At 49.5% G+C, this 23,284-nt stretch overlaps 1 protein-coding gene and 5 non-coding genes across 6 annotated transcripts in view; 1 reads left to right on the top strand and 5 right to left on the bottom strand.

Moving 5' to 3' along the window:
- The window catches only part of LOC135819130 (cilia- and flagella-associated protein 65-like), a gene marked incomplete at its 5' end in the record, with an annotated part of 74,759 nt that overhangs the window by 24,061 nt on the left and 27,414 nt on the right, over positions 1 to 23,284 (bottom strand). Inside the window, 13 exon segments of the mRNA XM_065332282.1 lie at positions 9,908 to 10,039; positions 17,053 to 17,182; positions 17,516 to 17,701; positions 17,946 to 18,030; positions 18,275 to 18,360; positions 19,119 to 19,175; positions 19,397 to 19,480; positions 19,818 to 19,973; positions 20,773 to 20,840; positions 21,420 to 21,492; positions 21,767 to 21,826; positions 22,369 to 22,454; positions 22,998 to 23,052. Of these exon segments, the coding sequence (XP_065188354.1) occupies positions 9,908 to 10,039; positions 17,053 to 17,182; positions 17,516 to 17,701; positions 17,946 to 18,030; positions 18,275 to 18,360; positions 19,119 to 19,175; positions 19,397 to 19,480; positions 19,818 to 19,973; positions 20,773 to 20,840; positions 21,420 to 21,492; positions 21,767 to 21,826; positions 22,369 to 22,454; positions 22,998 to 23,052 (1,258 nt within the window).
- On the bottom strand, positions 1,668 to 1,741 carry Trnai-aau (transfer RNA isoleucine (anticodon AAU)). Its single transcript has one exon. It is a non-coding gene; the product is annotated as a tRNA-Ile (tRNA).
- On the bottom strand, positions 3,702 to 3,775 carry Trnai-aau (transfer RNA isoleucine (anticodon AAU)). Its single transcript has one exon. It is a non-coding gene; the product is annotated as a tRNA-Ile (tRNA).
- Positions 4,690 to 4,763, bottom strand: Trnai-aau (transfer RNA isoleucine (anticodon AAU)). The gene has a single exon. It is a non-coding gene; the product is annotated as a tRNA-Ile (tRNA).
- On the bottom strand, positions 7,000 to 7,073 carry Trnai-aau (transfer RNA isoleucine (anticodon AAU)). Its single transcript has one exon. It is a non-coding gene; the product is annotated as a tRNA-Ile (tRNA).
- Trnai-aau (transfer RNA isoleucine (anticodon AAU)) lies at positions 14,823 to 14,896 on the top strand. Its single transcript has one exon. It is a non-coding gene; the product is annotated as a tRNA-Ile (tRNA).

The following is a 23,284-nucleotide window of genomic DNA, read 5'->3' as shown; positions in this document are numbered from 1 at the left end:
ACTAAGCCAAGAGTACATAACCCCCCAGATCATAGTGTGCAACTCGACTATGGGTGCTGTCCCGACAGAATTTCAAGTTGACGTCATTTTGATAATGCAATGCGCACTGTACACGGATTATCAGACGAATCCGGAACCTGTGGTTGACCGAAGCCCATCGATCCTGTACAAATTATTGCAAAGAAAAACGTGTGATGCGTTGACACCCGTACACATGTTGCAAATCACTGGTGCAAGGAGCATTGCGTCATAAATAATGACGTCAACTTGAAATTCTGTCGGGACAGCAGGGTATGTGGGAGTTGCACACTCTGGGGGGTTATGTACTCTTGGGAGCAGTGATTCATGCTACCGAGAGTACATAACCCCAAGGGTGTGCAACTCTGATCTCCGTGATATGGGTGCCGTGTGCAGCGCCTGCCTTCGTTTCCTATTGAAATGATGATCCAGCTGCATGGATTTAAGTTTTCCTACGGTTTACCTTCAACGATTTAATGTGCAATACGGTAAGTTCAAAGGCAATGCCTGAGCTTGATGCATCACGTACAAATCCATACGGAGTCCCCTAGGACAGCGGATTTGGAAGCAGGTAACCGTAGCAGATCAATAATAACGCAATGGGCCACGGTTCGTGGCTACGTAATGCAGGCAGCGCGCCGTGTCAGACCCCACATGCAGAGTTGCACACTCTTGGGGTTATGTACTCTTGATGCTATGGAGTACTTCTACCAGTCCAGAGTGACACGTGTTAGGTAAAACTACTAGATTACACACGACAATACGTTCGATGATCCGAACTGGGAAGCGACGCACCGCACCGTGCGAGTACTATACCAGGCAGCCTCTAGAACTGGTATCGACCTCGCTCGCAGACCAACAGCTAGGTTGTGTCGGCATGGTGAGGTTCATCTTTTCAAAGGGGGATTTCTTGGCTACAAAATCCACATAATCACGAGAGACTGGGGTGAATTATGGAGTGTGGTGGTGGGGGCCACTCGCCCTAGTTCCTCTGCTGGGTGCTCTGGATGCACAAACTACAGTCGACCTACCCTTATAACGATAACCTCTATAACGATATTACCCTTATAACGATATTTTTCTGCCAAACCAGATCACTCCATTGACTTGCGTATACAATGCCTTACCTCTACAACAATATTGCTATAACGATATTACCCCTATAACGATATAAAATGGGCTGACCAATCGACTTTTTCCATTATATAACAATATCTAGCAGAGAATATAAAAGAGCCCACTATCCAGGTAGGGCAAGCTTCGCTTGATAAGTCGCTGGGACATGATGAAATGCAATGGGGGCACCAATGGGCACCTTGCTATGTATATAATGCACATGTACATCAGTTTTTATGCTATGAAGAGTGTAAAAAATGAACAAAACCATGCATTATGACGTACATGTATGAAATTAACCAGTTACCCTTATAACAATATGTCTTGGTCTGACGCAAATATCGTTATAAGGGTAGGTCGACTGTAGTCACCATACTTAACTGGAAAAACAATTGCTCGTTAAAAAAAAGGAAAATTGTATCAACTAGACGCAAACATGATTCATAGAAATTAGCAGAATATCAGTCCTATCCCGAATCTCAGCATGCTGTTGTTCCCTTTATTTGAGTGAGCTTTGTGATGAAAAAAGAGCGTGCTCCCAGCAGGGCTCGAACCTGCGACATTCGCGTTATTAGCACGACGCTCTAACCGACTGAGCTATGGGAGCTCACATAAGGCATAGTGCAGATCTCTCCATTGGGTATCTTTGGAAGCACTGGTGCTCTCCAAGTATGTACTGGTCAGGAGGAAGGTGCAGGAGCAGCAAGAGACTAAGCCAAGAGTACATAACCCCCCAGATCATAGTGTGCAACTCGACTATGGGTGCTGTCCCGACAGAATTTCAAGTTGACGTCATTTTGATGATGCAATGCGCACTGTACACGGATCATCAGACGAATCCGGAACCTGTGGTTGACCGAAGCCCATCGATCCTGTACAAATTATTGCAAAGAAAAACGTGTGATGCATTGACACCCGTACACATGTTGCAAATCACTGGTGCAAGGAGCATTGCGTCATAAATAATGACGTCAACTTGAAATTCTGTCGGGACAGCAGGGTATGTGGGAGTTGCACACTCTGGGGGGTTATGTACTCTTGGGAGCAGTGATTCATGCTACCGAGAGTACATAACCCCAAGGGTGTGCAACTCTGATCTTCGTGATATGGGTGCCGTGTGCAGCGCCTGCCTTCGTTTCCTATTGAAATGATGATCCAGCTGCATGGATTTAAGTTTTCCTACGGTTTACCTTCAACGATTTAATGTGCAATACGGTAAGTTCAAAGGCAATGCCTGAGCTTGATGCATCACGTACAAATCCATACGGAGTCCCCTAGGACAGCGGATTTGGAAGCAGGTAACCGTAGCAGATCAATAATAACGCAATGGGCCACGGTTCGTGGCTACGTAATGCAGGCAGCGCGCCGTGTCAGACCCCACATGCAGAGTTGCACACTCTTGGGGTTATGTACTCTTGATGCTATGGAGTACTTCTACCAGTCCAGAGTGACACGTGTTAGGTAAAACTACTAGATTACACACGACAATACGTTCGATGATCCGAACTGGGAAGCGACGCACCGCACCGTGCGAGTACTATACCAGGCAGCCTCTAGAACTGGTATCGACCTCGCTCGCAGACCAACAGCTAGGTTGTGTCGGCATGGTGAGGTTCATCTTTTCAAAGGGGGATTTCTTGGCTACAACTTGAAATCCACATATCACGAGAGACTGGGGTGAATTATGGAGTGTGGTGGTGGGGGCCATTCGCCCTAGTTCCTCTGCTGGGTGCTCTGGATGCACAAACTACAGTAGTCACCATACTCAACCCTTTATTACCGGATTACTTGCACAGCATGCACCAGAATTACGAATTTCAGCACAATTTCCAACTTCACCAGGTCATAACTTTGGTCTCCTTCACTTGATTTTCACAATCTAGGGCTCGTTGGAAAGCTCTTGGCGAGAGCAACGCCAGGGTACCAAGCTCCATTATCCAGTCGCCACAAATCAGGCGCGGTAACACAGCAAAGACGTCTCCAAGCCTGATATGCAAGCAATTCGTCACATCAACGCCATTCCACTCTCCTTCATCGCAGAACGCTCAAATTTGTTTGAGACGATTCAAACTTCAGCTGTTTGAGACGATTCAAACTTCAGCCGCGACTACGTCATTATCATGTGCTTAGTCGCTCAAAGAGCACACGAAAAGGGATTTCCCCCAAAAATGGCGAAGTGATCGATCAAAAATTTGAATTTGCCGAGATGAGAATACGGCGCGCGATATCTCTGGCGTCCGACATCGTAACTCTTGGGCAATTGTTGCATTGAGTAGCTTGGAAAATAGACCTTTCGATTGTTGAATTCGCACAAGAAATGATGGAGTTACGAAGATATTACTGGCCTACAGACTTTCGATCATATATGATCGAAAGTCTGTAGGCCGGTAATGAAGGGCTAACTGGAAAAACAATTGCTCATTAAAAAAAAAAGGAAAATTGTATCAACTAGACGCAAACATGATTCATAGTAATCAGCAGCAGAATATCAGTCCTATCCCGAATCTATATCTCAGCATGCTGTTGCTCCCTTTATTTGAGTGAGCTTTATGATGAAAAAAAGAGCGGGCTCCCAGCAGGGCTCGAACCTGCGACATTCGCGTTATTAGCACGACGCTCTAACCGACTGAGCTATGGGAGCTCACGTGTTACATAGTGTTCATCCACAAATCTCTCACTGGGAGTAAGACTTCTAGAAGCTACATTGAAAGAGAAACAACACAGTGCGTGCTTGCTTCCAAGATTGCCCAACATGATAATCTGATCCTTGGTGTCACACTGGACAAGGTTGGTCAAGATAAACGGAAGCTGAATAACAACACCAGAATGCAAATGAGGAGAGGAACAAAGGAGGCGCGCTTATGCCACTCTTCTGCCGCTCTTCCACACTGCAAGAAGCTAGCCAGCGAGAAAGGCGGCTCCTCCTGGGTGACCAGTCACCTACTGAGGACCCATGCCTTTGCATCGTCAAAGGGAAAACTTCTGTGATGGCTTGGTACTTTGATACACAATGTAGTTGATGTCCACCTTGCCTCCATCATGACGTGCCAGTGAAGAGTCCTTCACCATTTAGCACGTGCTACCTGCTTCCTGTGATAAAAAAGAAGAAGTTTCGCCAATGGTCCACCGCTCTCCTGGAGTGCCCATTCTGGCTTGTGTTCTCTCACTGCGAGAGTGTAAAAAAACTTGTAAAAATGAAAAAAAGAAAAGAAAAAAAGGGTGCTCCCAGTAGGGCTCTCTTGTTCTCGTTCTGTTTTCCTGGGTTTCTTCTCTTTCTGAGGCTCTCCTATCTATTACCTTTTCCTTCCGTTTTTTTCAGTTCTAACTTCTAATTCTATTATATGATTATACCTTTTCACTGATGGTCCTTTATCACTGTCTTTTTCTCACGAAAAATACTGTAAGCAAGGCTTTTCATTGTGTTTATTTTGCCCGTAAAAAAGGCCTGTTCATCAGTAAAAAGAAAAAGAAAAAAAGGATAGCTCGCACTCCCAAACGCCTATAATTTATTTTCTTGTACCACCAAAGTAAAAGGAACGAAAACAAAAAAGAGCGTGCTCCCAGCAGGGCTCGAACCTGCGACATTCGCGTTATTAGCACGACGCTCTAACCGACTGAGCTATGGGAGCTCACATTATGTCTAGTTTGCATTCCTAACTCTCTCACCATGCGGGGAACTTTACTTCGTGGCATTATGAGGGAAAAAGCAGTGTGCTTCCAGCAGGGCTCCAACCTGCGATATTCGCGTTTTCAGCACAACGCTCTAAAGCAGCAGTCAAAAAAGCATATTTGGGATGCATGACGCGACGGCCACAAAGCCGGGAAATTCCTAAATCACACCTATCGCGCAGCTCACACAACTGTCCCAAGACTGTCAGCTCACGCAACCGTCCCAAGACTGTCAGCTCACGCAACCGTCCCAAGACTGTCAGCTCACGCAACCGTCCCAAGACTGTCAGCTCACACAACCGTCCCAAGACTGTCAGCTCACACAACCGTCCCAAGACTGTCAGCTCACGCAACCGTCCCAAGACTGTCAGCTCACGCAACCGTCCCAAGACTGTCAGTCAGCTCACGCAACCATCCCAAGACTGTCAGCTCACGCAACCGTCCCAAGACTGTCAGCTCACGCAACCGTCCCAAGACTGTCAGCTCACACAACCGTCCCAAGACTGTCAGCTCACGCAACCGTCCCAAGACTGTCAGCTCACGCAACCGTCCCAAGACTGGCAGCTCACACAACCGTCCCAAGACTGTCAGCTCACGCCACCGTCCCAAGACTGTCAGCTCACGCAACCGTCCCAAGACTGTCAGCTCATGCAACCGTCCCAAGACTGTCAGCTCACGCAACCGTCCCAAGACTGTCAGCTCACGCAACCGTCCCAAGACTGTCAGCTCACACAACCGTCCCAAGACTGTCAGCTCACGCAACCGTCCCAAGACTGTCAGCTCACGCAACGGTCCCAAGACTGGCAGCTCACGCAACCATCCCAAGATTATCAGCTCACGCAACTGTCCCAAGACTGTCAGCTCACACAACCATCCCAAGACTGTCAGCTCACGCAACCGTCCCAAGACTGTCAGCTCACGCAACCGTCCCAAGACGGTGGTGGGGTGGTGGTGGTGGGGTGGTGGTGGGGTGGTGGTGGTGGGGTGGTGGTGGTGGGGTGGTGGTGGTGGGGTGGTGGTGGGGTGGTGGTGGTGGGGTGGTGGTGGGGTGGTGGGGTGGTGGTGGTGGGGTGGTGGTGGGGTGGTGGTGGGGTGGTGGTGGGGTGGTGGTGGGGTGGTGGTGGGGTGGTGGTGGGGTGTTGGTGGTGGGGTGGTGGTGGTGGGGTAGTGGCGGCGTCCCACGGAAGCAGAAATGCGGTTCTTGTTTCGTACACGAGCCAGTGTAATTTTTTTAAATTTTGTTTTATAACGTTGGTTACACGAATGCCATGGTGTCATAACTACGGTATCTTTCAAAACGCAAACCAGGAAGGCAACATCACATCACTGACTTATTCTGTGAATGGTATTTCGCGAGTTCCCATCGCCGCGGCATTTCAACGTTGCAGATCACGTATATTACATCGCAAAATGCTTCTGAGAGTGCCACTTTTAATAGCAAAAGCTATGGGAGTTCATGTGATCAAGAGTACATAAACTAGAGTGTGCAACTCGGGATGGTTCCTGTGGGAGCGTAATTCGTGCAGTACATCATTTCTGACAGCATGGTAAGCCACAGGCATGGGGAAAAGTTGCGTAACCAGTCACAGTGGTGCAGGTCACTGAGTTTGTCCTGATTTCGGTTTTTTGATGGTGAATTTACTTGCCAGCGCATGTACACAGCGTACGCAGTCACACAAAAACACCGAAATCCTAAAACAGGACGTCTAAATCATGCAAACTTGGCTGATTTCCGGCCTGTGAAACAAGAAAATTTGAGCTGTACGCAAGTCGCAGGTGGGCTGATGTCATCAGGGTGACGTAGTGCACGAACTGCGCTGTTTCAGATCTGATATGCACAGTTGCACACTCTGGTTTATGTACTCTTGACGTGATGCGTCTTATGGGACTCTCTGTACATGACTGTGCCGGCGTTGGAACCGGTCCCTGAGTCTTGTTCTCGTTCTGTTTTCCTGGGTTTCTTCTCTTTCTGAGGCTCTCCTATCTATTACCTTTTCCTTTTTTTTCAGTTCTAATTCTATTATACCCTTTCACTGATGGTCCTTTATCACTGTCTTTTTCTCACGAAAATACTGCAAACAAGGCTTTTCATTGTGTTTATTTTGCCCGTAAAAAAGGCCTGTTCATCAGAAGAAAGCGCTTATAATTTATTTTCTGGCATCACCAAAGTAAAAGGAACGAAAACAAAAAAGAGCGTGCTCCCAGCAGGGCTCGAACCTGCGACATTCGCCTTATTAGCACGACGCTCTAACCGACTGAGCTATGGGAGCTCACAGAGAAAACAACCCGGAATACAAGTAACGTCAACTGAACTCCCACGGTATTTCAAGTTTGAGCAAAGGGGCAATCTTGCTATGGACCATCTAGGTCTTTTTTGCTGCTGGTTGTTCGAAACGAAGAATAGGGACCTTTCGCATTTGCTACGAAACGAATGCGAAACGAAAGTTTGATTCGGCTCGTAATCGTTTCGTTGAAAACAGATTTCAGGTTTCGCAAGTCGTCATGCAAATGTGCATGGCAACTACGAATACGGCCGCGGGCGCCGGTAGTTTCACGTACGGGTTTTTACACGCACACGTGCATGGATCATGGAATCAAGGGAAAAATGTGTACCTTGCAAAACATGTGTACCTATCCAAATAAATGTGTACCTATCCAAATAAATGTGTACCTGACGGATTCGGAGCGTGCCACGAATGAAGAGGCCTCCATTCGTGAAAACGAGTTCTCCGCAGGGACTCTGACGAATCCTCGAACCCAGGTGACGAATCAGCATTCGTTTCGTATCCGTCCGCGGGGTGTGAAAGGTCCCTAATGTACTGTATTTCCCCCGAATGTAAGTCGCACCCTTTCATACTCAACTTCTCGGGCAAAGAAGGGATGTGACTTACAATCGAATGTGATATCCTACTCATAGTCGTGTGCATGTATTGAAACTATATGGCTCAAACCTAAAAATGGGGATGCGACTTACAATTGAGTGTGCCTTATAATAGACCAATCCCGAAAAGATTGTCTGGGTTCGAAAGGGGGCATGTCAACTGAGAGTACACTGTACTGTACAACACATACATGGCACTACCTGATCAGCATGCGGCACAGGACGTGTTTGATAGTTCGCGTGTGAATGCGAGGGTAAGTACACGGTTTTCTCGTCAGTTGCATGCAAGAGAGACGATGCGACAGAAAGCAACGCCCTTTGTAGTTTTCTCTCTCGCACAGGTAATCATGGTAATGGTCTGCTGTTGGAGTTGAAATGCTAAGACATAATCCTTGTTTCGCTCTTCTGTGTAGTGTGAAGAGGTCAACGAACATGTAGAGCTCACTTTGATGAAGTAGGCAAGGCTGTGAGCGCTGTGGCTCAAAGCGATAGGCCCTAAATCTTACGAGATATTTCGAGTGCTATTGTTTTTGCGAGCGCTTCGTCTTCGATGAGTCCTGCCTCTTTCCTGGCAGCTGCCCTCCTATTGAGAAACATCATTCGCGCGAGCGTGATGAAGAACTATTTCGAAAGACAACATAGTCTTTATCACTGGGACGACAACTATGTGCACGTCCTGCAAGGGGAGAATGTCACCAGCGACATCAACGAAGACGACGGCAGTATTTCGGAAACCTGGAGTCAGCGGAGGTCGTCAAGCTCCTCCGCGACCCGGTACATGTACAGTATAGGTGACATGTCGACACGAGCGTGCGGAAACACATCATACACTGCAGTAATGTTGCGAGAGTTTGCGGAAGGAGTCCAAGTCGGGAAATCCAGCATCAGCTCCAAAAGCTACCTGTAGGTGGGCGATGAGACTCCAGCTTCAGACTACAACAGTCAGGACTTGTAAATAGTTGAACTTTGTGAAGCAGCAGATCGAGAAGTTAGCTGAAATCGTAGCTGTTGCAGTATGTCGGCGCTATGTAGCTTGCATTTTTTACGGAGAGTCGATCGCCACGCGAATGTTTCTCTCCTCACCGAGAGCTATCTGGCCTCCAAACTCCGTCAGGGTCTGCCTAAGGTACCGAAGGTCCTTTGACTAGCTGCTGGCAGGACTCCATCAAATCCTTTAGCTTCAGCTCGGCGAGCAAAAGTCTCTCTCTCCTCCGCCATGAGCTGACACACACAAACTGAATGCAAAACGATGCACTTCACACGTGCTGGCTTGCACGCGTGCCCCCTTTCACGAACCCAGACAATCTTTTCGGGATTGGTCTATTGCGGGAAATACCGTATTTTTGATATTTCACCTGGGTTGATATCTGATTGCCCAGTCTGCCATGCACAATGCTGGCAATGCAGGTATGATGATGATTAAAAAGAAGCATTGTTGGGAAGAATGTTCGAAGGTACAAATGATCTTCGTTTTCGAATTTAAAAGAAGGAACGTGCAATTCAAACGGTCCTTCCTGTACATATTTTTCCTCGTACACACTGCACAAATACGCACCTGTGCGCTCTGGTCGAAGTCGCATACAAGTGTCATGACACACATTGGTGACGACTCGGGTTGCAACACTGCATGCAAACACGCTGCACCCACCCGGCGAATCGACAAGATCCTTCCAATTTGTACAAGTGACATGCCGACCCTCACGGGGGTTCAGGGGTCAAAGTACGGTGACTACAGTCCATTCAGAAAAAGATGGACTTCTAGCTTTTGGCCATAAATGGGTCAAACTTTGAGTTTTTTTAGAATTTTTTTCTGCAATCCCCTATGGAATCCTCTTCCAATTATGTTTCTGAAGTCTATTTGTCCAAAAAGCAAGCCATAACAAGAATAGGATATCGGCCAGGTTTTGCCCCAGAAGCATTGAATTGGAAAAAACCATCAAAATCCAGGCCGTTTGACCCTGCCTGCAACAGTGCATTGTGGGGTTCGAACCCCAGTTCAGGTACCCTTTTTGGACTCTTTTTCAAAGTTCAAATTTCGCAGCACTGCACTGTGTACAGTGAAATCACGAAAAATCGCCAAATACGGGAGCTCGCCAGAGCCAGGGCCCATCTTTTTCTGAATGGACTGTAGGCTACAGGAACGTTGCAAAATTTCAGAGGTGCATGCATGCGATCCGTGCAAGTATCTCCTGTGGTTCTATTCCCTAACCTCACGGAACTCACCTAGGTCGTCGATGAAGACGGCGTACACATCCACCGTAGCCTTGCCCTTCTCCATGGCCCAGATTGATACGGTGAATGTGGTCTGTGTGCCCGGGGCTAACTGGGCAACTGCCGGGCTCACATCCACCTTGACTGTATCCACATTGGACAGCAACAGCGGCAATAGCGGCAACAGCAGCGGCAACAGCAACAGATGCATGATTAGCCCAAACGGCTACCTATGGACCGGGTATTGGTCCCTGCTGGTCATATTCTTCTCGAGAAATAAATATGAAAATAAATATAAGCCTGTGAACCAGGTGGGTACTTCCATTCTGGTCACATTGCATGCCACAACCAATGCCATTCTTTCCGGTCCCATTGTATGCAGGGGCGTAGCACCCGCTACGACTGGTACGACCATGGCCGTACCACTTTTCGAAAAGTGTGGTCCGTCTGGAACGTGCAAAACCGTAATAAAAAAATCAGGATCCATCGATGCATACATATACATACATGTACTTGTATCAAGTATGTACATGTATGCGCATCAGACTTTGACCATTTTATAGACTCGTGCTCGTAGATCTGTTATGCATCTGCAGTCGTACTGAGTACTGTACTCGACTCGACTGCACACTGCGCCTGAAGTGTGCAGTCGTACTGAGTACTGTACTCGACTGCACACTGCCCCTAGGCCTGAAGTGTGCAGTCGTACTGAGTACTGAGTACTGTACTCGACTGCACACTGCCCCTAGGCCTGAAGTGTGCAGTCGTACTGAGTACTGTACTCGACTGCACACTGCCCCTAGGCCTGAAGTGTGCAGTCGTACTGAGTACTGTACTCGACTGCACACTGCCCCTAGGCCTGAAGTGTGCAGTCGTACTGAGTACTGTACTCGACTGCACACTGCCCCTAGGCCTGAAGTGTGCAGTCGTACTGAGTACTGTACTCGACTGCACACTGCCCCTAGGCCTGAAGTGTGCAGTCGTACTGAGTACTGTACTCGACTGCACACTGCCCCTAGGCCTGAAGTGTGCAGTCGTACTGAGTACTGTACTCGACTGCACACTGCCCCTAGGCCTGAAGTGTGCAGTCGTACTGAGTACTGTACTCGACTGCACACTGCCCCTAGGCCTGAAGTGTGCAGTCGTACTGAGTACTGTACTCGACTGCACACTGCCCCTAGGCCTGAAGTGTGCAGTCGTACTGAGTACTGTACTCGACTGCACACTGCCCCTAGGCCTGAAGTGTGCCAAAAGTAACCCAGAACGCAGGATTTTGTGTCTTTTTTACAAAATTTTCCCCCGGACCCCCCTCCAGCATGGCCTTCGGCCGCACCGACCTTCGGTCGTACCACTTTCAAAAACCCTCCTACGCCCCTGGTATGCCACAACCAATGCCATCCTTTCCGCTCCCATTGCATGCCATAACCAATGCCATGATCAGGCATCAGATACAGCAGCTCCTAAACAGTGTGAGTCGCAACTATCAGATCCAAGAACCAGCAGTGGCCAAGAGCTGAAGGCCGAAATCCCATTGGCTGCATTCACATTGGCCTTGTGCAAGGCCCCCACGTTCTCTGGTTGTTGGCCTTGTGCAAGGCCCCACGTTCTCTGGTTGTTGGCCTTGTGCAAGGCCCCACGTTCTCTGGTTGTTGGCCTTGTGCAAGGCCCCACGTTCTCTGGTTGTTGGCCTTGTGCAAGGCCCCACGTTCTCTGGTTGTTGGCCTTGTGCAAGGCCCCACGTTCTCTGGTTGTTGGCCTTGTGCAAGGCCCCACGTTCCCTGGTTGTTGTTGTGCAAGGCCCCACGTTCCCTGGTTGTTGTTGTGCAAGGCCCCACGTTCCCTGGTTGTTGTTGTGCAAGGCCCCACGTTCCCTGGTTGTTGTTGTGCAAGGCCCCACGTTCCCTGGTTGTTGGCCTTGTGCAAGGCCCCACGTTCTCTGGTTGTTGGCCTTGTGCAAGGCCCCACGTTCTCTGGTTGTTGGCCTTGTGCAAGGCCCCACGTTCTCTGGTTGTTGGCCTTGTGCAAGGCCCCACGTTCTCTGGTTGTTGGCCTTGTGCAAGGCCCCACGTTCCCTGGTTGTTGTTGTGCAAGGCCCCACGTTCCCTGGTTGTTGTTGTGCAAGGCCCCACGTTCCCTGGTTGTTGTTGTGCAAGGCCCCACGTTCCCTGGTTGTTGTTGTGCAAGGCCCCACGTTCCCTGGTTGTTGTTGTGCAAGGCCCCACGTTCCCTGGTTGTTGTTGTGCAAGGCCCCACGTTCCCTGGTTGTTGTTGTGCAAGGCCCCACGTTCCCTGGTTGTTGTTGTGCAAGGCCCCACGTTCCCTGGTTGTTGTTGTGCAAGGCCCCACGTTCCCTGGTTGTTGTTGTGCAAGGCCCCACGTTCCCTGGTTGTTGTTGTGCAAGGCCCCACGTTCCCTGGTTGTTGTTGTGCAAGGCCCCACGTTCCCTGGTTGTTGTTGTGCAAGGCCCCACGTTCCCTGGTTGTTGTTGTGCAAGGCCCCACGTTCCCTGGTTGTTGTTGTGCAAGGCCCCACGTTCCCTGGTTGTTGTTGTGCAAGGCCCCACGTTCCCTGGTTGTTGTTGTGCAAGGCCCCACGTTCCCTGGTTGTTGTTGTGCAAGGCCCCACGTTCCCTGGTTGTTGTTGTGCAAGGCCCCACGTTCCCTGGTTGTTGTTGTGCAAGGCCCCACGTTCCCTGGTTGTTGTTGTGCAAGGCCCCACGTTCCCTGGTTGTTGTTGTGCAAGGCCCCACGTTCCCTGGTTGTTGTTGTGCAAGGCCCCACGTTCCCTGGTTGTTGTTGTGCAAGGCCCCACGTTCCCTGGTTGTTGTTGTGCAAGGCCCCACGTTCCCTGGTTGTTGTTGTGCAAGGCCCCACGTTCCCTGGTTGTTGTTGTGCAAGGCCCCACGTTCCCTGGTTGTTGTTGTGCAAGGCCCCACGTTCCCTGGTTGTTGTTGTGCAAGGCCCCACGTTCCCTGGTTGTTGTTGTGCAAGGCCCCACGTTCCCTGGTTGTTGTTGTGCAAGGCCCCACGTTCCCTGGTTGTTGTTGTGCAAGGCCCCACGTTCCCTGGTTGTTGTTGTGCAAGGCCCCACGTTCCCTGGTTGTTGTTGTGCAAGGCCCCACGTTCCCTGGTTGTTGTTGTGCAAGGCCCCACGTTCCCTGGTTGTTGTTGTGCAAGGCCCCACGTTCCCTGGTTGTTGTTGTGCAAGGCCCCACGTTCCCTGGTTGTTGTTGTGCAAGGCCCCACGTTCCCTGGTTGTTGTTGTGCAAGGCCCCACGTTCCCTGGTTGTTGTTGTGCAAGGCCCCACGTTCCCTGGTTGTTGTTGTGCAAGGCCCCACGTTCCCTGGTTGTTGTTGTGCAAGGCCCCACGTTCCCTGGTTGTTGTTGTGCAAGGCCCCACGTTCCCTGGTTGTTGTTGTGCAAGGCCCCACGTTCCCTGGTTGTTGTTGTGCAAGGCCCCACGTTCCCTGGTTGTTGTTGTGCAAGGCCCCACGTTCCCTGGTTGTTGTTGTGCAAGGCCCCACGTTCCCTGGTTGTTGTTGTGCAAGGCCCCACGTTCCCTGGTTGTTGTTGTGCAAGGCCCCACGTTCCCTGGTTGTTGTTGTGCAAGGCCCCACGTTCCCTGGTTGTTGTTGTGCAAGGCCCCACGTTCCCTGGTTGTTGTTGTGCAAGGCCCCACGTTCCCTGGTTGTTGTTGTGCAAGGCCCCACGTTCCCTGGTTGTTGTTGTGCAAGGCCCCACGTTCCCTGGTTGTTGTTGTGCAAGGCCCCACGTTCCCTGGTTGTTGTTGTGCAAGGCCCCACGTTCCCTGGTTGTTGTTGTGCAAGGCCCCACGTTCCCTGGTTGTTGTTGTGCAAGGCCCCACGTTCCCTGGTTGTTGTTGTGCAAGGCCCCACGTTCCCTGGTTGTTGTTGTGCAAGGCCCCACGTTCCCTGGTTGTTGTTGTGCAAGGCCCCACGTTCCCTGGTTGTTGTTGTGCAAGGCCCCACGTTCCCTGGTTGTTGTTGTGCAAGGCCCCACGTTCCCTGGTTGTTGTTGTGCAAGGCCCCACGTTCCCTGGTTGTTGTTGTGCAAGGCCCCACGTTCCCTGGTTGTTGTTGTGCAAGGCCCCACGTTCCCTGGTTGTTGTTGTGCAAGGCCCCACGTTCCCTGGTTGTTGTTGTGCAAGGCCCCACGTTCCCTGGTTGTTGTTGTGCAAGGCCCCACGTTCCCTGGTTGTTGTTGTGCAAGGCCCCACGTTCCCTGGTTGTTGTTGTGCAAGGCCCCACGTTCCCTGGTTGTTGTTGTGCAAGGCCCCACGTTCCCTGGTTGTTGTTGTGCAAGGCCCCACGTTCCCTGGTTGTTGTTGTGCAAGGCCCCACGTTCCCTGGTTGTTGTTGTGCAAGGCCCCACGTTCCCTGGTTGTTGTTGTGCAAGGCCCCACGTTCCCTGGTTGTTGTTGTGCAAGGCCCCACGTTCCCTGGTTGTTGTTGTGCAAGGCCCCACGTTCCCTGGTTGTTGTTGTGCAAGGCCCCACGTTCCCTGGTTGTTGTTGTGCAAGGCCCCACGTTCCCTGGTTGTTGTTGTGCAAGGCCCCACGTTCCCTGGTTGTTGTTGTGCAAGGCCCCACGTTCCCTGGTTGTTGTTGTGCAAGGCCCCACGTTCCCTGGTTGTTGGCCATACATGTACCCGTATAGTTAGACCTCGCTTATCCGGTCCTCTTTTATCCGGATCCCTCGCCATCCGGAAAAAAATCGTTGGTACCGATTTATAGCATGTGCCATGCATGCACACAGTGTGCGTTTTCGATTATCCGGTTCTCTTGCCTATCCGGATATTTTTTGTAGAAAACGGATGTGTGCGGTGAAGCTAGCTCTGACTGTACTTGAGTCATGTCATTCACAACAGCAACATGTCAATATACAAAGCATGCCTGTTGCACATGTGAGCTCCCATAGCTCAGTCGGTTAGAGCGTCGTGCTAATAACGCGAATGTCGCAGGTTCGAGCCCTGCTGGGAGCACGCTCTTTTTTTGTTTACTTCTTTTACTCATAAATGTCGCAATTTGTACTGCAAAAAGTTGAACAATTACAAGAGAGCAAGTGAACGTGCACTGCAGCTAGTAGAGATCCTTAGCAGAAGTACGCTAACGCTAACTTTTATGGTACTCACTCCCAGCCGTGACAAAAGACGTTATCGGGTAACGCAAAAACGTTACAGAGCTCAAAATAACGGGCCGACGTTCGTTATGGTAATTCTGCAAAAAATGCAAAAACTCGCATTGTTTTGTAACTGGCGGGAGATGAAAAGCACGTGCAGATCGAGATCAGAGTCGAGATTGCTTCCTCTCGTGACATTTAGCTTTTTTGGCGAGTTTTGCCTTTCAGTTGACAATGTCTGCGTCCTCTGCTTCGTGCCTTTCACCCTCTATCCCATCTGGGAAACAAAGGACCGGTTCCACGGCACTCCTGAGGAAGAAATTAATCGGCCTCTCCCAAACGTGTTGGAGCTGAGAACCCTTACAGTCTTCGGTGCTGCGTTAAGGAAAGGTTTTCCAAGGACCTGGGAACAGCAAAAAGTGCCTTTGCCATTCCAGAGTGAAAGACCTCACCAAGGTATTCGTTCGGAACGACAGCAAACTAATCCCGGGCTCAAAATTTTGACCCACACTTGTCTCCACGAAAATTCATATCGCCATGGTTGTCACGACTACTTCGTCTGAACTATAACGTACATTGTGCAAAGGGAAAGTCAGCTTGAACGATCTGAAGTACGGAAAGGTTTGCGTTTACGTTAGCGTTTTTTTAGCTAAGGATATCTATTAAATGGTTACTCCAATCATTCCTTTAGTGGATATCCCTAAAAGAACAAATAAGTACATCCTCAGGGAAGCAGATCATGTTGTAACATTATACATAATGCAAGGCTCTAAAGCGTCCACACTGGCTCTAAAGCGTCCACACTGGCTCTAAAGCGTCCACACTGGCTCTAAAGCGTCCACACTGGCTCTAAAGCATCCACACTGGCTCTAAAGCGTCCACACTGGCTCTAAAGCGTCCCCACTGGCTCTAAAGCGTCCCCACTGGCTCTAAAGCGGCGCAAGCACCCATTATGGCATACTGCATTGTACATACACACGTCCTTATCATGCAGGTGGTTGAAATTGACAGTTGCAGCTAATTTCAATGAAGAATCAATTTTGATGACGACAAGTCACATGAACATATTAGCACCTTACTGCTTGCTGTGTTTAGCATTTAGCCCGGCCAGGCGAGCCCCAGCCAGGCCAGCCCCAGCCAGTCCAGACCCAGCCAGGCCAGCCCCAGCCCCAGCCAGGCCAGACCCAGCCAGGCCAGACCCAGCCAGCCCAGACTCAGTCAGGCCAGACCCAGCCAGGCCAGACCCAGCCAGGCCAGACTCAGCCAGCCCAGTCCCAACCAGCCTATACACAGCCAGCCCAGACCCAGCCAGGCCATACACAGCCCATACACAGCCAGCCCAGACACAGTCAGCCCAGTCCCAGCCAGCCAAGCCCCAGCCAGGCCAGACCCAGCCAGCCCATACACAGCCAGCCAAGACACAGTCAGCCCAGTCTCAGCCAGCCCAGACACAGCCAGGCCAGACCCCAGCCAGCCCAGCCCCAGCCGCCCAGTCCCAGCCAGCCCAGACCCAGCCAGGCCAGACCCAGCCAGCCCAGCCCCAGCCAGCCCAGACCCAGCCAGGCCAGACTCAGTCAGCCCAGACTCAGTCAGGCCAGACACAGCCAGCCCAGACCCGGCCAGGCCAGACCCAGCCAGCCCATACACAGCCAGGCCAGACCCAGCCAGCCAAACACAGCCAGGCCAGACCCAGCCAGTACATACACTGCCAGCCCAGACACAGCCAGCCCAAGTTAGTAAGTTCTGGGCACTGCTGTGGGGCCGTGTAGTTGAATTTCATTTAGTTATGAGGTTGGGTGTCATGACTCTCATTGCAGGATTGCAGTAGTGAAATCAGTACTGCGACCACATCTCCAAAGAGTTTCAAAGGCGACATCAGTGAAGTTGAATTAACAGCAAGGATACAGGATATGTTGCGACATTGTATATCCGACTTTCAGGGCCACAATTTCAGATGAGATTTTCTACAGTGTGCGGCCGAGGGTCTAGCAGTATGGGAAATCATCATCGTCAACTTACTGTGCTCAGGTGTGGAGAAAACCAGTCTAAATGGAACAAGAGCGGCACAATGATCGTTGCGAACACGAACCTGGTGCCGACTCCCATTGTTAACCACGATATGACCTGACTTCGGCATGACATACTCAGCCTGGGGAGGAAGAAAGGACAGCAAAAGAGAGAGAAGAGGAGTGAGGGAGAGGCAGAGAGAAAGAAGGAAAGAGAAGGATACAAACAAGGAGAGGGAGAAAATGTGAAAGAAGGACAGAGACAGAGGGAGATGGAATATAACTTCTTACGATAGATCGGAAAGTCCACCAGTGAAACGAAACCAGTATGATTCCGTTACAAACAAGATGCTGTTATAAATATAAACTCTGTGTGGCAGTGCACGTTCCCAGACCACATAAAAGGGTTAGGAACATTGTTCATACCCCCAGACTAGCCGGCCAGTATTTCACACCTTGCACAAGAACCAGCATACCTCCAGCTTCGGCATAATCGCCGTGGCAACCAGCGTGACGTCATCACGATAGGCCTCGTTGTGGTGCTGGTCCGCCTCGACAACGCCATCCTCTCTGCTAGCCGGTGTGACAGCACTGCAGTACTCCAGGGTAGCGGTGACAAGCGCACGGCCTTCACCACGGGGTAGGTTGAAGAAATGATGTGTCTGTGAGAAGGCAGGCCAGGAGGGAAAAAGACACAGTACCAGTAATGTTTTTATGCATTTTCGAATATTTTTTTGCTGAAGACACAACCTACTCGTGAGAAGAGAGGAGAGAAGTAGCAGGACAACACAGCAATGGGGAGAGTAGCGCCTCCAAGAAGGAACCTGTGCTGGTGAGGCAAGTCAACAAAGCAAAGCGAGATGGTGATACCTGCTAGTCTATTCTCTCCCAGTGACACTGACGTACCTGTGTCTCGTGAGGTGCTATGTAGCCTTCCTCGGGCTCAGTCGAGAATGTGAAGTTCTGATCCAGCTCAATGGCCCAGTGGAAACTACCAGAGAGAGAGAGAGAGAGAGAGTAGCAACCATCACATGACAGATACATCAAGTACACTTATGAAACAATGAGAGTTTCATAACTTCATCAGTGCATAAACACACACAGACACACATGGACACACATGGACACACATGGACAACTGAGTGCGACTTATAATCGGGGAAATTGGATGAGTTCAACGCAAACGGCGCCAATGACATCGTTACTGACGGTAGTCACTCATAGTTGATACTTACAATATGGGTGCTGATGTCGTGTTGGTGACCTGCACTTGCCTCTCACCAATGTGTCCACAACAAACGGTTGAGAAGTGACAGAATTTCTGTGAGTTGAAACACGGGATATACATGGGAAGAGAAATGGACAGATAGACAGCCAGACAGACACACAGATAGACAGACACACAGACACACAGACAGACACACAGACATGCACACGCATAAACACAGAAGTTAAAACATCTACGCTAGAACTGACAGGTCGAGAAAAATTACCGTTTTAGCAAGATGAGTAGAAAGGTCTGCACACACTCCTGAATACTGGTGATCAAACTCAAGACTACACACTCAACTCAGTATTAAGAAAATGAGAATACCTGTGCAGAAATACTCCCAATGTTAAGTGGACAGGAATAGATTGCTTCATGTCAGATGAAATTTAGTTTTCTTCAAGCTTACTGTGGGTTCTACAGATGGTCTTTCTACAAAGGACATAGGAATTACTGTGCGAGAATTTGTTCTTAGGTGCAAGGCGCGAACTGACGGTGGTGAGAAGGAAAGCTCTGTGCCAGAATAACTTTGCGGCCTAGAGAGCGTGTGCGGGCAGGCGTGTATTTACCGCCATATGAATCAACCATAATTTGTCGTTTACTGGACTTGATTGAGATCGGTTTGAGTAGCCACTCTGAGCTCTCAGCAGATGAGAACTAACATGGTTGACACGGCACCGAGCTGACTGGACTGTCTGGAGGTTGGATTCTGTGCAAGAAGTACATGTATGTACCATGCCATACGTACCATAAAAAAATTAAAAAGTTGATGTGGTTCAGTTCAGTCTCAAAGAAATCACAGTGCAACTCACGTTCTGCGACTCGATCTCCAGATGGGGCCGTTCTGCAGATGTCACAACCGTCAACTCCTACACGCAGTTGTTTCAAGCAGGATAACACACCAGTTGACAGATACACCAGACAAAGGGCATGGACATTATTATAGCTAGAGGTACATTTAGCAGAACAGCGATGGAATCCCTACTGAGCTGCCTTCCCTAGATCTGTCCATAGAGCAGACATCAGAGAATACAAAATGAGTAGGAATGTGGGGCAGGTGGGGAGGGGTGTGGGATAGAACACAGCTTACCTGACTTAAGTGGTGGTTGACCGTCATGTTGATACCGACTGATGACCACTCGTCCTTGTGTGGCACCGCTCTCACCATTAGTACCTGTGTGCAGCGGAGACAAGCATCATCAACCAGTGGACTATTGTGTATAAAATCAATCAAGCCTATGTAAACAGAACACGCCCTGGATCGTTTCCGAAGAACTATACCATGCATCATGCTATCCATCGTATTAATTCTTATTTATTCTGGGCCTTTATTTGGCTACTCTTCTTTGCGCTGTTCTAAAACCTCTCTGCTATTTGTTTTAATTCGTCCAGTCTTTATGAAGAAATGAGTTGCTCTTCCTTAACATTGCTCCAAGTCTGACATGAGTACATCCCACTCAAACAGCACATGAGTGCTGTCATATTGCTGTGGATACGAGAGCAGACCTCACCTTGTATTGTCCAGGTTGTACGGTACCGGCAGAGGGCCACACGGTGATGGGCTGGGCAGGTGTGTAAGGCAGGGTGAACTGTGCTGGTACACTGCCAGTGTTCTCTACTAACACAGTACCGTGTGCCGGCTTACCGACTACCGTGGGGGTCACACTCTGCGGGCAGTAGAGAGCATACATAGAGGTCATGTGATTATGTCATAATTATGTCATCATTATGTCATCATTTGAGACACGTTGTGTGAAGTGCCAAGCACCGCAGCTCAGCAGTGGACTAGTGTTGGTTTGCCATACAACACAAGTGTGGCTTGCCACCCAATGCAAACCAGCAACGTGTACAACTCCACACAAGACTACACTGTAGTACTGGTCTCCACCATACGCACTCTGTAACTTACAATGCAGATGAGATGACGTCATGCACTACACACGAAGCATACATGCACAAGTATGCTATGAACTCCTTCGCCTAACCCCCTCTCCAGGATAGACAAGTGGCAGATGTTTACAGAACTGCTCAGGGCGCGTTCAGACTACCGTGAACCCCGTCAAACCGTGAATGCCGATAAATCGTGAAGGACATTCACACTACCGATAAACTAACGTTACCGGTACGTAAGCTCTGACCGCGGCGCTGAGAAGGGATTTTCCCTTTTTCCCAGCCTGAGCACTCTTTTTACTGCCGGAATGCAGTTACCGCCGCAGCAGCCGCGGCAGTAAAACTGTTGCGCCGGTAACGTGCCAGTAACGTCACGTGATCAAGTCACCTTGGAAACTTTCCCATTCCGTCACTTTTTATCGGTAGTCTGAACGCGCCCTAAATAGAGAAAAGGTTACAGGGAATAGCAATGCTTAGATTATACTGTAAAAAGGTTAGTTTGATGGTCAACAATACAGCGTCAGTAAGTCTGTGCTGCACAAACACTGCTCACAAACAGACAATTCCAGCACGTACCACAACACTATCATGGTCGGCTTTCAGAACAGCGCGGGATATCTCCTCCTTGAACTTGAACGCGTGAGCTGCAACGTGGAGATAGAGAAAGAGAGAGAGAGAGAGAGAGAGAGAGGGGGGGGGGGGGGCGGGCAGAGCGAATCGGATTGGATCAGACAGAAAAGATGCGTAGGGCAAGGCAGAACAGTGCAAAGCCAAGCAGAGCAGGGCAGGGCAGAGAGATAGAGCACAGCAGAAAGGAAGGGAGGGGGGGGGGGAGGGAGGAGAAGAGATAACTGCACAGTACACGTAGACACGCTACATACAGCACTTATGTCATGACCTTGTGTTCACTGTGTTTACTGTTGGGACTTGCAGGTATCACTTAGATGGCACGTGAGGGCAACACATGGTCTTAGGTCCGCCGGGACTAGATGCTGGGACATGATCATGGAAGCCAATGTAGTCAAAACTCAGGTGCAGCTCACTTCATAACATTTGGGGCAATCCGGCATTATCGATAATTAGCACGCAACGAAACAGTTTAGTTAACCCTCTAGACAATGACTGTGCAGATACGGTCTCTCTCATGCCGGTAACACACCAGCAAGAGGTGCACCAGCAAGAGGTGTGTAGGGAAGTATGTGTACTTAGGCAATTGCCTGTACCTGTGACGGTGACAGCAAAGCTCCAACCCATCGCGTGGAACGGTTGCTTCACCCTGTCCTGGTCCAGCATTGCCTAGCAACATGAGCAATTATGACAATAACAAGCAAACCAACAGAAATGATGGCAGCAGCAAAACAGCAACTAAAATTTAATTTGCTGATGGAGTGATGTGTAATTATTGTATCGCGATATGGTCTGGCATGTGATTGGTGTATGGTGAATGATGTATGATGCATGTATGGGGGGGGGGGGGGGGGGGTATGGTGTATGATATGTATGATACACGTATGAAGTATGGTTTATGATGCATGCATAGTGTATGCGGGTACATCATGTGAGCACCTACCCTGTACATGCAGAAACACTCCAGTGTGCTGCTGTGAAGACGAGACTTGGCATCACGACCCTGCACACATATATACACACACCATACAACACACACATCACACACAAGCACCATCCAAAGAACAGCTGCCGTATTTTCCGGAGTACAAGCCGCAACCAGATATTTTAAAGAAGAGGTTGGTGCAACTTTGGCGGTACATGGGGAATTGCGTGTTGCTCCCTACCAGATATTTGGTCACGACATCCAGACATCCACCCTGTTAATCACTGTTAGTTTGACCATAGTAGTATAAGGCACACCGACCTTTTTACGATGAATTACTGGTGTCTGGATTGGATTGGTTTACTGAATGTTGAAAAACAGACAGGCAGTGCTGCAGTGTTGCCTTATTACATGAGATCGACTACAGACATACAAATATAAGGAAAAAGGAAAAGATAAAAAGAAAAAAAAGAAGAAAAAATAGAGTAAGGTTTAACACAGCAGAGGAAAGGTAACATAATTATTTGATCAGTGAGCAACGAAGTGTAAAGACCCAAGTATGGTGTATACTCCGGAAAACAATTTAGGTGTATCCCCAGTTTCAAGCTACATTGTCTTACCGGTTCAAACTTGACATGGAAGTAGCAACTCTCCTTGGGCTCTACTGCACGTGCTGCTGGCTTGATAGAGAACAGACATCCGGGCTCTGAGAACAGACACAGCATTCACATAGCGTTGTGTGTCGAGAGAGAGAGAGAGAGAGTGTGTGTGTGTGTGTGTGTGTGTGTGTGAGAGAGAGAGAGAGAGAGAGAGAGAGAGAGAGAGAGAGAGAGAGAGAGAGAGAGAGAGAGAGAGAGAGAGAGAGAGAGAGAGAGAGAGAGAGAGGGAGAGAGGGAGAGAGGGAGAGAGGGAGGGAGAGAGGGAGAGAGAGAGAGAGAGAGAGAGAGAGAGAGAGAGAGAGAGAGAGAGAGAGAGAGAGAGAGAGAGAGAGAGAGAGAGAGAGAGAGAGAGAGAGAGAGAGAGACAGACAGACAGACAGACAGAGACAGACAGAGAGACAGAGAGAATTGCAGTTGCTACGACACTAGCAGATGGACACTTGTATCCAGTAGAGACCAGCATGCTTCAGGAGGAACACGTGCGCCTTGACTATCGTGGATGGCGGCATTTGTGCAGATGCGGGAGGTCGGTAGGATTGCATTCAGAGCATGGAAGTGGTGAAAATGCATTCAGAGCATGTGTAGCATACCTGTGATCCACTGCACCACAATGGCACTGCTTGTTGTATTCACTAACGTCAGTGGCTGGGCACGTGGACAAACGTAAACACATGTACAAACACACACATACACACACAAACACACAAGTACGCACAAACATGTATGAACGCACAAACACGCACATGTATGCACACACACATGCAGACACACAGATCCCAGTTTGACTGTTTTAGCATTTCAGCTCCAAGTAGAAGGCAAGAAAAATACATGGTGACAACAGGAGACATTATGGCGTGTTCCTTCAGGACCTGCAGTC

This window comes from Sycon ciliatum, chromosome 6 (assembly GCF_964019385.1).
Source record: "Sycon ciliatum chromosome 6, ocSycCili1.1, whole genome shotgun sequence".
In the NCBI taxonomy this organism is placed as follows: Eukaryota; Metazoa; Porifera; class Calcarea; order Leucosolenida; family Sycettidae; genus Sycon; species Sycon ciliatum.
The sequence above is the reverse complement of the archived record's forward strand: the minus strand, read 5'-3'. Positions and strand labels throughout refer to the sequence as shown.